Source organism: Rhinichthys klamathensis, unplaced genomic scaffold (genome assembly GCF_029890125.1).
Source record: "Rhinichthys klamathensis goyatoka isolate OS25496 unplaced genomic scaffold, OSU_Roscu_1.1 h1tg000585l_1, whole genome shotgun sequence".
NCBI lineage: Eukaryota > Metazoa > Chordata > Actinopteri > Cypriniformes > Leuciscidae > Rhinichthys > Rhinichthys klamathensis.
Window position 1 is genome coordinate 742,612 of NW_026607045.1, and position 13,168 is coordinate 755,779.

A 13,168-nucleotide genomic window follows, 5' to 3' on the forward strand; every position below is an offset into this window, starting at 1 on the left:
AGTGTGTGTTTTCCCTGAACAAAACGCCCCCTAATCCGTCCAATTCCAGGAATCTGCTAATTCTAAACTGACCGAGAGTTCTGAAATCCCTGGAGCTCAGAACTTTAATTGGCTGAGAATTTGAATTGTGTTTCAGCTTTGTTCAGTCTGGATAACAGGAAGGAGCTTGATGTTTGTGAATCATTCATTGAGCGGTTGTTCAGTAGCGGCCTCCCTCAAGCACCCTCTAAAGTGTTTACAGTACCTCGACTACAGTTCAGAGAGATTGAGGGCCAAAGGGACGAGGTCTGCAAGCGGTCCTGTCTTAAAAGCTTTTACGTAAATGTAGTATAAAGATCTCTGAATCGGTTTAGTTTGTTCCATTTTGGCATGCTTTACACTTGTGGACATGACCTTGGCTTATAGTCCACTCATTCACAGTGCATACTTCGGTCATTCTTGCCCTTCTTTACATGTCTAGTTCAGAGAGATTTCCGTCCTTCTACATTAATAGTAAAGCTCTCGCCATTTTTGGAAACTACAAATGCCAAAAGCCATTAACTCGTTTCAAATGTGGGGGGAATTATTTGCAATATTTATTGGGAGATGTTACAGCACGGTTCTGTGGCAAGAGTCTTTTGACCTACTGGTCACCACTTGCCTTAAAAAAGGGAAGAGGCTTTTCGGGCCAGATAGACGTTTTTTACGCTTTCTTGAAGACTGAGCACTTTTGTATATTTGAGAAATTATTCACAGATTGTGTTCAACCAGATAGTGGACACAGAGGGGGGTTTTCAGAAGAGAGGGACTGAATATCACAGTGAAGCTCTTCAGGGTGTAATATGAAATTTCTTTGAATAACAATAGATAATGTATGTATTATGACAATGTAAACCATGGATGGCATCGGTGACTATCAGAATATAAATTGAACATTTTAAATGCTGTGAAATGATTTTTTTCTCTTCTACACGTGTACATCTTTTTTTCCCCCTTATTCAATGTGATTGTTCTATCATCTGTAGCATATCATTTTCTAAATTGAATTCTTAATGCACACAATGGATCATGAAAGCATCACACGGGATTTTGGGTACTCTTCACGTCAAATGTTTGATTTTAAATCAATTGGTATGATTATTAGGTAATCAAAAGTGCATCTCAATTACTGATGCAGTGGCTTTAATGAAAATCAAAACCCTGCAGATTGTACGCACTTGAACGAGGCTCTCCGAAGCCTTATGGTGCTCACACATAGTCTGATTTGGTCCATTAATTCCAAGTGAATGTTCAGCTTAGTCAAACGTGCTGAAATGGGGTTGCTTTTGTCTCAGGGTTGCCAGATAGGGCTTAATCACTGATATTAAACCTTCAGATCAAAGTGCATCTGTTTATCACACAAATCTCAAATGTTTTATTCCTGATACCTGCGTTGCATTTAGTCTGATTCTTTTGGTTCGCTTTGTGATTTATTTATCCCCAAATGGGCGATGCAAAATATTTTCCACACATTGTTTATTTTTTTCCCCTTGAAACCCAAATGATATGTGCAATTTTGTATATAAATATCTGTTTGCACTTATTGTAGTTGTATAGGAGATCTTTAATTAACACTGTCCCCAAACCTATTTGTTTTTTCTATTTATATCACAGGAGATTAAAGTTAAATCATTAAAGACTTACATCCCTCTTCTGTTTGTAGGTATCATTTCCCAGCATTCCATGGGTGCAACATTTAGAAAAAGTGAGACTGTACAGTTATCTACACAATCTGTTGAAAAAAAAAAGTCTTATTTTTGTTTTACTCTTTTCTTCCTTTTGGCTATTCTGAAGGAAAAACAAAGAAAGGAACCTAGCCTGTTGCAGTGTGTATCCCAATAAAGACATTGCTTTAGGTGCTCTACTCTAACTGTAAATGAAAGATGTGGTGAGACATTTATACTCGTCAAGTAATTGACGGCTGTCTCTAAAATGCTGTTTTGGTCTCTTTTGTGCACTGTGAGTGTTTGCACCTCTTTACTGACATCTGGATTTGCCTTTTAACATCAATTAATCTGCCGCTGACTCCATGACATGCCGTTTAATTGATATACTGAACCTTTAACAGAGTTTTGTCATGCAAGACAGACAACCCACTTGTGGGCCCAATAGCTCTCAAAGTCATTTATCTATCTAATCAGTATGTATGACAGTCACTAATGGGTAGGGTGGAAACTTACGACCTCTCACAGTGTCTCACTTCAAATACTGTATCCTTGACATTATTGCAAAGGCACTGGAGTTTTCAATGAAGCCCTTTTATGTATTCATCAAGTCTTTATTGTGTGTTCATGCTGTACATTAACCAGTGACAAGTGCAAGAAAGGAAACACGTTTCTTCTGCTCTTTTTCAGAATGATGCTTATTTAATGTAATTGAAACGATTATTCCAAGCATTGACCATCTGGAAAAATTCTTGCTCTTTGTGTGTTTTTAAGGATCTGCAACAATTATGGTTGTACATGGTCGAACTGCTTTGTTTTCAGCTGTTTTTGCTGCCATCTGGTGGTTGAATGAATGAATGAATGAATGAATGAAATCTTTATTTCGAACAATTAATAAAAATAATAATAAAATAAATAAATAAATAAAGACAGCAATACGTATGAAGTATCCATACAAATAATTAAACACAAAAACAACAAAAATTATTATTATTTTTTTTTTTTTGCATAATAATCAATTATGGTTGTTCAGGATGTAAACATGTATTTTTTGCTCGTCTGACTCTAGACGGCCTGACATTGTTGCTCTTGTAATTTGCGCAGCAACAGATTCATGAATATGAAAGTGTGTTAGTATTTGCTGTTTAAACTCCAACATGGTTTGTAGTCTCTTATATTAGATGTGTCATTCATCTCCAGCCTCAGGACACGCTGTGGTCTGTTCTTCATCACAATACTGAACAACTGTGTCCGCACTGCATGTGGGTCCAACCTCAGAGTAACCAAAGCCCTCAAAGTGTAGCGCTGCAGCAGAGGCCTGGTTGGGCTCTTTCGGCTTAATGAAGTCTGTGTAGACGTACGGCAAAGGGGTCACTTCTGCAGTCTCAGGTACTTCCTGTAAGACAGGAGTGGCCAGAGTAAACCAATAGTAACAGGTCAATAACAGTCATTAAAAAAAAAAGGGTAGCCTGTTAAAAAAACAATAATAGGCCTACATATATCATTCATAGCATTCCGCTGGAAGAGTTTTTTATGACCTAAAGACCCCGAAAAATAACATGCTTCATAATTTAGCGTCAGGGGCCACGGCAACTTCTGGTGCAGCGCAGTGAATGGAAATTGTGAGAAAATTAAGCACAAAAGTAGGCTAAATGTTGAAGTGTCACACAAAATGACAAAGTAATATTGATAAGATCCACCTTCATGCTAAAGTAATTGGATTGTATAAAATGGAACATGATATAGGCCTAGTGCATTATTTTTCTAATAATTCAACGGCCCGGAGACAATTATTCCTTTACCACACCTCAAAACATTGTTCAGATGATGTATTTCAAGACGTTTGTCAGGTGTTTGTCCTTTAACGCTCTTGTGTGGGGGACTATTTCTTACGCATCTAATCCCAAACCTCTGTTGCTAATTTCAAAATGTAATTTTAGAGCTAGTAACGGATTTTCATTATTATTAATATAATAAAAATAACTCTTTAAGATAAGGAAAATATCAATAATTGTATTGTCCGTGTAAATATCTACTGAAATTATTATTACATCTGTTTATAATGTATTTGATTAATTGCCCATTACCTGATAAATTCCAAGGACATTATCTGCATCCCCTGTGAAGTATATTTCACAGATATTATATGACAATTGGTTGTATAATATACAATTTATGTACACACATGCATTCATTGGTAGTATATTTTCAATACCTTCATCTGTAGTTCTGCCATTTTCAACTCTTTGCCCTAAAAAATAATTGAATAATTTAAAAACAGTAGTTGCTGTAAATGTATTTCAGGTTTTATGTAGCTTCAGAGTTTTTAAAGCAGAAAATGTGGCTGTGATTCATTCTCCTTTTCTTCATGTCTGATGTTTTTGAGAACAATTTCTGAGATTAGCCTACGTGGTATTTACATTCATGATCTGAGTCACACAGTAAACCTAAATCATGAATGCTGTGGGTTTCATAAACATGCAGTTGTTATTTTGCTGAAGCAACATGTATGAACGTTGTTCATGTATTTGGGTGAAAGTCTTACTGTGATGGTATTTGTAAAGGCCGTAGAACATGATCCACAATCCCAAAACACCCATGAGTGTAAATCCACTTGAAAGCAGAATCTGACCAGACTGAATTTTACCACTAGAACCATTTCCTTGGTTAACAGGTGAGTTCTCACCTTAAAAGAAAACCAGAAAATGACATGATTATGCAATGCTGCTTTCTTTTCACAATTGTGCTGGTTTAATTTCTGGTCCTGAATATAATGAGAGGTTGGTGCACAATGGATGATCAACTGCTCACCGGTAATATTTATGTGCTGTTCTGATTCTCCATATGCGTTTGAAACAATACAGCTGTACATCCCGTAATCTGAGCTGGTTATGTTGCTGATGTGTAGGGTTTGGTTCCTCTCACTGAATGAGTGTCTGTGTTTCTCTAGAATGGGGACTCTTTCTCTCTTCCACATCAGCTGCAGAAATGACCCGCTCACTTCACACTTGAGAGTCACAGATGTGCTGGAGGTCTGTGAGACCACAATTTCTGTTGCATTTGGTGGGTCTTGAAATAAAATGTGTTAATGACCAAACAGATGAATTACATATGAATTATTAAGATGATATGTCTGATATGTCTTGACTTACATTGAATAATTAATGTAAAGTTTTGGGATTTTGCAGTTCCGTTTCTTCTAACTATAGTTTCCATGAAGACTCCTTCATCCTGTGCTGTCACGTTCTCCAGAATGAGGGTGTTATTGTTAAAATAGAAACGAGCCTCTCTACAGCAATCACTGTAGCATTTGGTGCCATTGGTACCATTGTTTTCATAAGTAATACATACTTGTCTTTTATTTAGTTTGGTCCATGAAACTGATTGAGTCTCTTTCTGATGAAGTGACATTCCAGTGAGTTCAACGCGACTATATAAGCCCGTCTTCACTTCACGAATTTCTTTTGCTGTTAAATCAATATGTATAGTCAGTACAATCCATAAACAGATTTAAACATTTGACTGAAAGACATTGTGAAAGAAGCGCATTCAAAAATGTATCCAAATTTACCCCCACCACCCACCCACCCACCCAAAAAAAAACAACAAAAAAAACAAACAGGTCTCCAATGTATACTCTCATGTATTCTACTATACATGGAGAATTTTCAAATTAATAATATAGCTACACTGCACAAAAAAAAAAAGCAGACACAGCAAAAGAGAAATAATCAGAGACACTTACCAAATACAGCAAATAGAAACAGGCAGACATAAATGTAACATCCAGGCATCGTAAGCCAGCAGTTAGACTTTTTGAAGCTAAATTAGCCTTTATTATAATTTGCATGTACCTTATGATGCGCTTCTATGCACTCGAAACCTCGGAGTAAAAAATAGTCACAGTAAACCACAACAGGAAAACAAAAGTGGGTGGAACAAGGAAGAAAGCAGAGCGGCTCTGATTCAGATTATCTAGTAGATGTACGCTTCATGTACTTTTAACGCAGTATATCGGACCAATAACTCGTAAAGGACAAACTTGCTATGATTCAGTTTATCATTCAAATGTAATTATATATATATATATATATATATATATAAATGGTTAAGATGTCATCCTGCTTTGTTAAATCTCCAGATGACTAGTGTTTAGTGTTGATTTGGTTTAATTCAGTATTACTTTTATGGGATATTTACAGTAAATAACTGTACTTTCTGTTATTTAACAGTATATGCCCTGTCCTTTACTGAGTTTGGATCAGCTGTTAGTGTGTAAAGTGATTGAAAACATCTATTACGGTAATATGAGGAAGTGAGCTCAAAAAGAAAACCCATCATACTCTAGTCAGCTCACTGATGTTACCCTTTAACAAGAAAAGACAAATAATTAGGCAATGGTGTAGATTTGATTATTTTGAAGACACATTTCCAGTCTGAAGTTTGAGGAAATAAGTTTTATTAAAATGCAATTGTAGTGATTATAGCATCACAACCCTGTTGTGAGAACACAATCATATGAAGAATTCATAGTGTAATAAATAAAATAGCACATAACAGAACTCAGTTGGTCACATGGCAGCTTAGAACAAAACAGGATGTAATAAAATAGGCCATGATGGAGACTTCAATCCAAAGTGAGTCTTTCTAATTCAGCAGTAGCTGTACGTGAAGCAGGCGGTGTGTCAGACTTCTGGCCCTCCGCAACAGATTTAAAGTGCTGGTCACAGGGGGAAAAAATTAGGTTATCAAAAGTACAACCTCCCAAAAAAGATGCAGCAACCATTAAACACACACACACACACACACACACACACACACACACACACACACACACACACACACACACACACAAATTAAACATTCAAAATCTTGTGTTTTCACAAAAATACTGCATAATGCAAAAAAAATACAAATAAATAAATATTTGCAGATTGTGATGGGTAGCCTATATTTAACATTTTATTTAAAGGGATAGTTCACCCAAAAATGAAAACCCTCATGTCATTCATCTTCGGAACACAAATGAAGATATTTTTGATACAATCTGAGAGTTTTCTGTTCCTCCATAGACAGCTACGCAACAACCAATTTGACGCTTCAAAAAGTTCATAAAAAGATTGTAAAACTAATCCATATGAATTGAGCGGTTTAGTCCAAATTTTCTGAAGGAACAAGAACACGAGAATGAACCTCATTGGTTCTCGCTGAAACTCAAATGTGCTGCGTAACACATCGTGAGAACCTCATTGGTTCTCACACATCAAGCGAACATGCTTGAGCTTCCGTTTACCACAACTGATGTGTGAGTTGATCAATGTTTATGTGAATAAAAGCCTAAATTCAATCTGTTCATCATATAAAGCGATCGAGTCTCTTCAGAAAATGTGGACTAAACCACTAAATTCATGTGGATTAGTTTTACGATCTCTTTATGAACTTTTTGAAGCATCAAATTGATTTTTGATCAATTTTTGATCGCGAAGCTGTCAATGGAGGGAAAGAAAGATTTGATGAAGATTTCATCAAAAAGATCTTCATTTGTGTTACGAAGATGAACGAAAGTCTTATGGGTTTGGAACGACAGGAGGGTGAGTAATTAACTAACCCTATAATATTGTAGAGCATATAAAACTAACCTGTGAGTTTTTGAATTCAGAGTAGAGTGTGAACAGGACGTGAAGTGAGTGAATTCGGTTCTTGTACACAGGGATGTCCAGGATTCCTGAGGGTACACGAACAGTCATTACAATAACCAACAAAAGCATCAAAGATGAGAATGCAAGAAACATGCAATGGACCAACTTACCACAAATAATGTCAACATAATCTGCCAAATCACAGTCAATGTCTGCTGTGGGGAGATTCACCTGGTGAACAGACCAGAAAGTGAAGAGGAACACGGTTTGATGAAGGATCATATAGCAGAACATTATTTATTCAAAAGCTAACCTTCCCCAAAAGCTCCTCAAATTCAGCTGGCCACTCTTGCATCAGGCTGTCGATGTCTGGCATGGGTCTGAAGAAATATACAAGACTGGTGTCAAGGACATTAATTAATCATAACTTACATTTCCTTTTCTTTCATGATTAACATGTATATGCCAAAGTGTGTCTGCATATGTGTCCAAATTAGCTTTTACCTAGTAACAGAGAATTATACATATGAAGAACCAATCATATTGTTGAAAAAGTATATTTTTCATGCTCCTATTCTATAAATACTTTTTTTGGGGGTGGATTCTCTGAAATTGGTCCGAGATTCTCCAGGCCATGATTAAAGCACATTCAAACGCAGCAGACTAGACTCTAGGGAGCTTACTTCCATTCTCAAGTGATTGTGTTTAGTGGAGCACTAGAGATCTTATTTTCATTTCCAAGTGAGAGTGTTCATAAAGGGCAGATTCGGAGGAAATGAAGCAGGTGTCATTTAGCTTAAGTCATAGGGGGATTTCCACCACACTGGTTACAAAATATCAGATGTTCTGCTCTCTATAGTGTTCGTGGTTGACTCATGTCAGTTCTTGCCTCGTGTAGTGTACGGTAGCTGGAGGTTTGGACCGGTGCAGCTCAGTGATGCTCTCGATCCAGTTGTCTATGGCTTTGGGGTTTTTCTCTGGGTTTTCGATGCTCTTAACTTTCACTTCCTGTGAAAGACATGTGCATCACATTCTCATTTAAACTTGCCAGGCCACAACCATCAAAGCTCTTTAAATAGTCTTCTAGTGTGCGTGTGTGGACTCACAGCGACATTGTGTTGTTTGCTGTTCTCTGACAGCCACAAGGACAGCACTGTTGGGTCTGACTGTTTAACGCATGGCTCATCTAGAACGAGGAGACCCAGATTGTCAGCCTTTCCATCCGCCCGTGGTACCTGCAGAATGCAAATAGTAAAAAAGCATATAAAGAAATTGTCAGTTGACACTTTCAAACCAGAACCACACCTGAATGTTCACTCACTTTGAGGAAAGCATCAATGTCCCCCACAGCTGGGATAAAATCAGGAATAAAGGGCTTCAGTTTGTGGTCAAGCTCTATCGTCTGAGGAGTGTATCTGAAGGAAACAGTCATTCAATAATACCAGTAAGAATCCATGAGATATCGACAACTCAAATAAGTGTGCTTCTTCAACTACAAGCATTGTTTGTTTGTTTTTCTTTTTGTCACATTATTATCACATTAAGGTCACATTATTATTGTGTATTATTTGAATATTACATATAGTATATATAATTAATTGTATTTTATACTATTCTTTTGAAGTTAACTAAATATCATTTACTGTGCATCAAGCTGTAATTTTATCAAATTAAAAAATGTGCAAATATTATTTTAATTAGCCCAGGCAAAACAAAAGAAGATTGCCATTTCTTTCATTTTGTTATGAAGGTCAAATTAAAACATTATTATTATTATTATTATTGTATTATAAAAAATAAAAAAAAATTATATATATATATATATATTCAAATTTGTAATTATATGTCTATATAATATACACTCACCTAAAGGATTATTAGGAACACCTGTTCAATTTCTCATTAATGCAATTATCTAATCAACCAATCAAATGGCAGTTGCTTCAATGCATTTAGGGGTGTGGTCCTGGTCAAGACAATCTCCTGAACTCCAAACTGAATTTTAGAATGGGAAAGAAAGGTGATTTAAGCAATTTTGAGCGTGGCATGGTTGTTGGTGCCAGACGGGCCGGTCTGAGTATTTCACAATCTGCTCAGTTACTGGGATTTTCACGCACAACCATTTCTAGGGTTTACAAAGAATGGTGTGAAAAGGGAAAAACATCCAGTATGCGGCAGTCCTGTGGGCGAAAATGCCTTGATGCTAGAGGTCAGAGGAGAATGGGCCGACTGATTCAAGCTGATAGAAGAGCAACTTTGACTGAAATAACCACTCGTTACAACCGAGGTATGCAGCAAAGCATTTGTAAAGCCACAACACGCACAACCTTGAGGCGGAGGGGCTACAACAGCAGAAGACCCCACCGGGTACCACTCATCTCCACTACAAATAGGAAAAAGAGGCTACAATTTGCAAGAGCTCACCAAAATTGGACAGTTGAAGACTGGAAAAATGTTGCCTGGTCTGATGAGTCTCGATTTCTGTTGAGACATTCAGATGGTAGAGTCAGAATTTGGCGTAAACAGAATGAGAACATGGATCCATCATGCCTTGTTACCACTGTGCAGGCTGGTGGTGGTGGTGTAATGGTGTGGGGGATGTTTTCTTGGCACACTTTAGGCCCCTTAGTGCCAATTGGGCATCGTTTAAATGCCACGGCCAAGCTGAGCATTGTTTCTGACCATGTCCATCCCTTTATGGCCACCATGTACCCATCCTCTGATGGCTACTTCCAGCAGGATAATGCACCATGTCACAAAGCTTGAATCATTTCAAATTGGTTTCTTGAACATGACAATGAGTTCACTGTACTAAAATGGCCCCCACAGTCACCAGATTTCAACCCAATAGAGCATCTTTGGGATGTGGTGGAACGGGAGCTTCGTGCCCTGGATGTGCATCCCACAAATCTCCATCAACAGCAAGATGCTATCCTATCAATATGGGCCAACATTTCTAAAGAATGCTTTCAGCACCTTGTTGAATCAATGCCACGTAGAATTAAGGCAGTTCTGAAGGCGAAAGGGGGTCAAACAGTATTAGTATGGTGTTCCTAATAATCCTTTAGGTGAGTGTAATTGTATGTATATTATAATTAATTATATTTTATAAACAACTATATTAAAGTAACATCAATAAATTATAAATAAGCAACATAAATAACATTCCCTGTGCATCAATTCCAATAAAGCTGTAATTTTATCAAATTAAAAAGTTTGAAAATATTATTTCAATGTGTTTTATTAGCCCAGCTAAAGAAAATAAGTTTGCCATTTCTTTCATTACTTATGAGTCACATAAAAACATTATTATTAGATTATTTAAAATTCTTAATTATATTAATGAATGAATGAATGAATGAATGAGGCATTTATATAGCGCTTTCATATGTACTACTGTACACCCAAAGCGCTTTACAATCATATCAGGGGTTCTCTCCTCAACCAGCACCAGTGTGCAGCATCCACTTGGATGATGCGACGGCAGCCACAGTACAACGGCGCCAGTGCGCTCACCACACACCAGCTATAGTTGGAGAGGAGAGAGAGTGATCGAGCCAATTCAGTGGATGGGGATTATTAGGAGGCCATGATTGGCAGGGGCCAATGGGTGGAATATGGCCAGGACACCGGGGTTACACCCCTACTGTATTTATATTATAGTTCATTATAATTTATATACATAGTCACTGTGAATCATTTCCAATCAAGCTATTATTTTATCAAATTAAAAAGTGTGAAAATAATATTTTATTGTGTTTAATTAGCCCAGGTAAAGAAAAAGAGTTTGTCATTTTATTAAAAACAAAACTGTAATTGTCATCATCATTTCCACCAGAGAATGCCATCAAACAATACATATTTTGAGATCTTCATGGAAGTCTAGAAAAATAAATACAAGAATGCTCCTGTGTTGCATGTATATTCACTGTTAGACATTGTTTAGCTGGGATTTTGTGTTTAGAGTTTGTTTTTCTTTTTAATGTCCACAGGGCCAAAAGTGCTAGTTAAAGAAACATTCATTTGCAGTGTAAGAGGGTTAAGGGTCAGTTTCTCTCTGCCAATTTCTTTCTCTTCATTTTGTATGTCCGTGTGTTTCGTGTGCAGTTCCAAATCAAGTGGTTTGAAGTTGTTGCATGCTCACCGAGTGATGTACTGAAATAGCTCTTTGATCTCGGCTGTGACAGGAAGATGTTCATAATCGGCAGGGTCATATGCACTGTGAGGAGTCACACACACACACCATTATTTTAAAATAAAATAGCTTGTTGTTTTGAGTAAATACTGTAACTTGCTTTTAGTACTTTTGTTAAACTGAAATTTTACATTTGCATCTTCTTACGCACAGCTAGCCCACTTCCTTACTGTATATCTGATTTTGGCCTATCTGTATATTTCCCCTTGATATATTTTCTCATTAGCTAAAAGTAAATGAAACATTAATGCCGGGCAGTAGACTGTGTGCAGGTTTACGGCTCTACCCTTCTGGAGCAGATCCAGGCTCCCCTTCCTCCTCATCAGACTCTGTGTCATCAGAATCATCATCGTCATCATCATCATCATCTTCTTCTTCTTCCTCCTCCTCATCATTCTCGATAGTACCGTGAGCACCAGGTGGCGGCTCTTTCTTTCTCTGCGGTCAGATGAAAGGTCAGGTCAATAAAACCTCATTTTAAGCATTCATGAAAATGAGCCAGTTAACTTTAATCTTACTTTAGTGTCCTCTTCTAGTTTCTCACCAGCATAACTGGCCATGGCGCTGAGCTTCTGCCTGCCTGCCCTCCTGGAAACTGGCATGAGGAAAAAAACAGTTGGTGAATGGGAAGGCAAAATATAAAGTGGTTAATAAAAGTGGTTTAGATGCGTCACCTCTCTGTCGTGGGGATGGTGTGTGAACGCTGGCGGCCTCGTCTGCGTTCACGTCAAAACTCTCGTCGAATGGCTGGTTGGTTGTGAGTTGAAACTGATTGAAGAGTTATTTGAACTTTAGTTTGTACTAAAACTGGGTCTCTAGGAACCTATAGAGCTGCCTCCCCAGACTTAATTTTGAAGAGACATAATGATACACAAAAAGCTGCTGACTCAGAACACTTCTATGATGCACTAAAAATGCTGTCTAGTCTAGGTAACGTTAGGCAGCATATCTCGTTTAGAGATAACGTTAGAGCCTATGAAGTAGGCTAGGCTTTTCCAGCGGGCTTGGCTGTTTCGCTTATGATGAGATTTATGGTAGTTTTAGGAAGCAACTATTTCGTAACTTCATGACATGTGGTGAAATATTTAGAGAAAATGTGTGACAAACATTCTGGAATAACAATGTTTTACTGCAGCTCAGGGTTTAACTCTCGCGCTAACATTGATTCAGTGTCCGTCTCATTTTTGAGGCAAAAAATAAATCGCAATAGCATGTTGTATACATTCTTACATAATGTACTATGGTATCAACGACTAAATTAATGAGATTTGCGCTACAATAACAAACCTTTTGTCGCTCAGACCTCTCCATTAAAACACCGTGTATTGTTGCCAAGGAAACTTGTTCTCGCGAGATGTTCAGCGGAAGTGCGTGAAACATCAGTTTGTCAGACGCACTGGTCTATTTTTATCAGATTTTAGACGCATTTTATTTCTATGCCAGAAGAAGAGTCGCATTATTAACAACTTTAGCTGCCAGAATAATAACATCAATTTCAGTGTTTTTCAAACATTACATGTTTTCAGCGCGTTTTGTTTTTAGTTTGTTCCAAAAGATCAATTTAAATAGTCATTTATAAAATATAGGAAATTTGGTTTGCGACGAGCCCACTTTTTGTGTAACGTTATTGCATTTGCCAAATAAAATATATA

The 13,168-nt window shown here is 37.3% G+C and overlaps 2 protein-coding genes and 1 long non-coding RNA gene across 5 annotated transcripts; 1 reads left to right on the forward strand and 2 right to left on the reverse strand.

Moving 5' to 3' along the window:
* Positions 1–212: 212 nt before the first annotated feature.
* Positions 213–1,672, forward strand: LOC130075570 (uncharacterized). Its single transcript, XR_008805538.1, has 2 exons — positions 213–814; positions 847–1,672. It is a non-coding gene; the product is annotated as an uncharacterized LOC130075570 (long non-coding RNA).
* A 1,038-nt stretch (positions 1,673–2,710) lies between these two features.
* Positions 2,711–5,522, reverse strand: LOC130075550 (hemicentin-2). Of its 3 annotated transcripts, none has more exons than XM_056240192.1 (6): positions 5,428–5,522; positions 4,835–4,928; positions 4,494–4,751; positions 4,228–4,368; positions 3,770–3,801; positions 2,711–3,078 (listed from the first exon to the last, which is right to left on the reverse strand). In XM_056240192.1, exons 1-6 carry the CDS (start codon positions 5,455–5,457, stop codon positions 2,869–2,871), a joined length of 765 nt encoding a protein of 254 aa, XP_056096167.1. In that variant the 5' UTR covers positions 5,458–5,522; the 3' UTR covers positions 2,711–2,868. The 3 variants fall into 3 exon arrangements, with proteins under 3 accessions (XP_056096167.1, XP_056096166.1, XP_056096168.1); XM_056240191.1 differs by having other exon boundaries at positions 4,835–5,149; XM_056240193.1 differs by lacking the exon at positions 4,835–4,928.
* A 602-nt stretch (positions 5,523–6,124) lies between these two features.
* On the reverse strand, positions 6,125–12,883 carry ift46 (intraflagellar transport 46 homolog (Chlamydomonas)). Its single transcript, XM_056240209.1, has 12 exons — positions 12,804–12,883; positions 12,191–12,284; positions 12,035–12,111; positions 11,803–11,954; positions 11,466–11,540; positions 8,643–8,736; positions 8,428–8,556; positions 8,211–8,329; positions 7,635–7,701; positions 7,492–7,552; positions 7,322–7,407; positions 6,125–6,402 (listed from the first exon to the last, which is right to left on the reverse strand). Exons 1-12 carry the CDS (start codon positions 12,825–12,827, stop codon positions 6,310–6,312), a joined length of 1,071 nt encoding a protein of 356 aa, XP_056096184.1. The 5' UTR covers positions 12,828–12,883; the 3' UTR covers positions 6,125–6,309.
* Positions 12,884–13,168: the final 285 nt, after the last annotated feature.

What these genes read in the sequence shown, in the direction of transcription:
- LOC130075550 (XM_056240191.1), bottom strand. Translation starts at nt 5,476, where the DNA reads ATGCCTGGATGTTACATTTATGTCTGCCTGTTTCTATTTGCTGTATTT. An exon ending in GTTTCTATTTGCTGTATTTG is followed by an intron (nt 5,150 to 5,427) that starts GTAAGTGTCTCT and finishes TTGATTTAACAG; the next exon opens with CAAAAGAAATTCGTGAAGTG. An exon ending in ACAGCACATAAATATTACCG is followed by an intron (nt 4,369 to 4,493) that starts GTGAGCAGTTGA and finishes TTTTCTTTTAAG; the next exon opens with GTGAGAACTCACCTGTTAAC.
- ift46 (XM_056240209.1), bottom strand. Translation starts at nt 12,827, where the DNA reads ATGGAGAGGTCTGAGCGACAAAAG. An exon ending in AGAGGTCTGAGCGACAAAAG is followed by an intron (nt 12,285 to 12,803) that starts GTTTGTTATTGT and finishes CTCTTCAATCAG; the next exon opens with TTTCAACTCACAACCAACCA. An exon ending in TTGAGGAGCTTTTGGGGAAG is followed by an intron (nt 7,553 to 7,634) that starts GTTAGCTTTTGA and finishes TCTGTTCACCAG; the next exon opens with GTGAATCTCCCCACAGCAGA.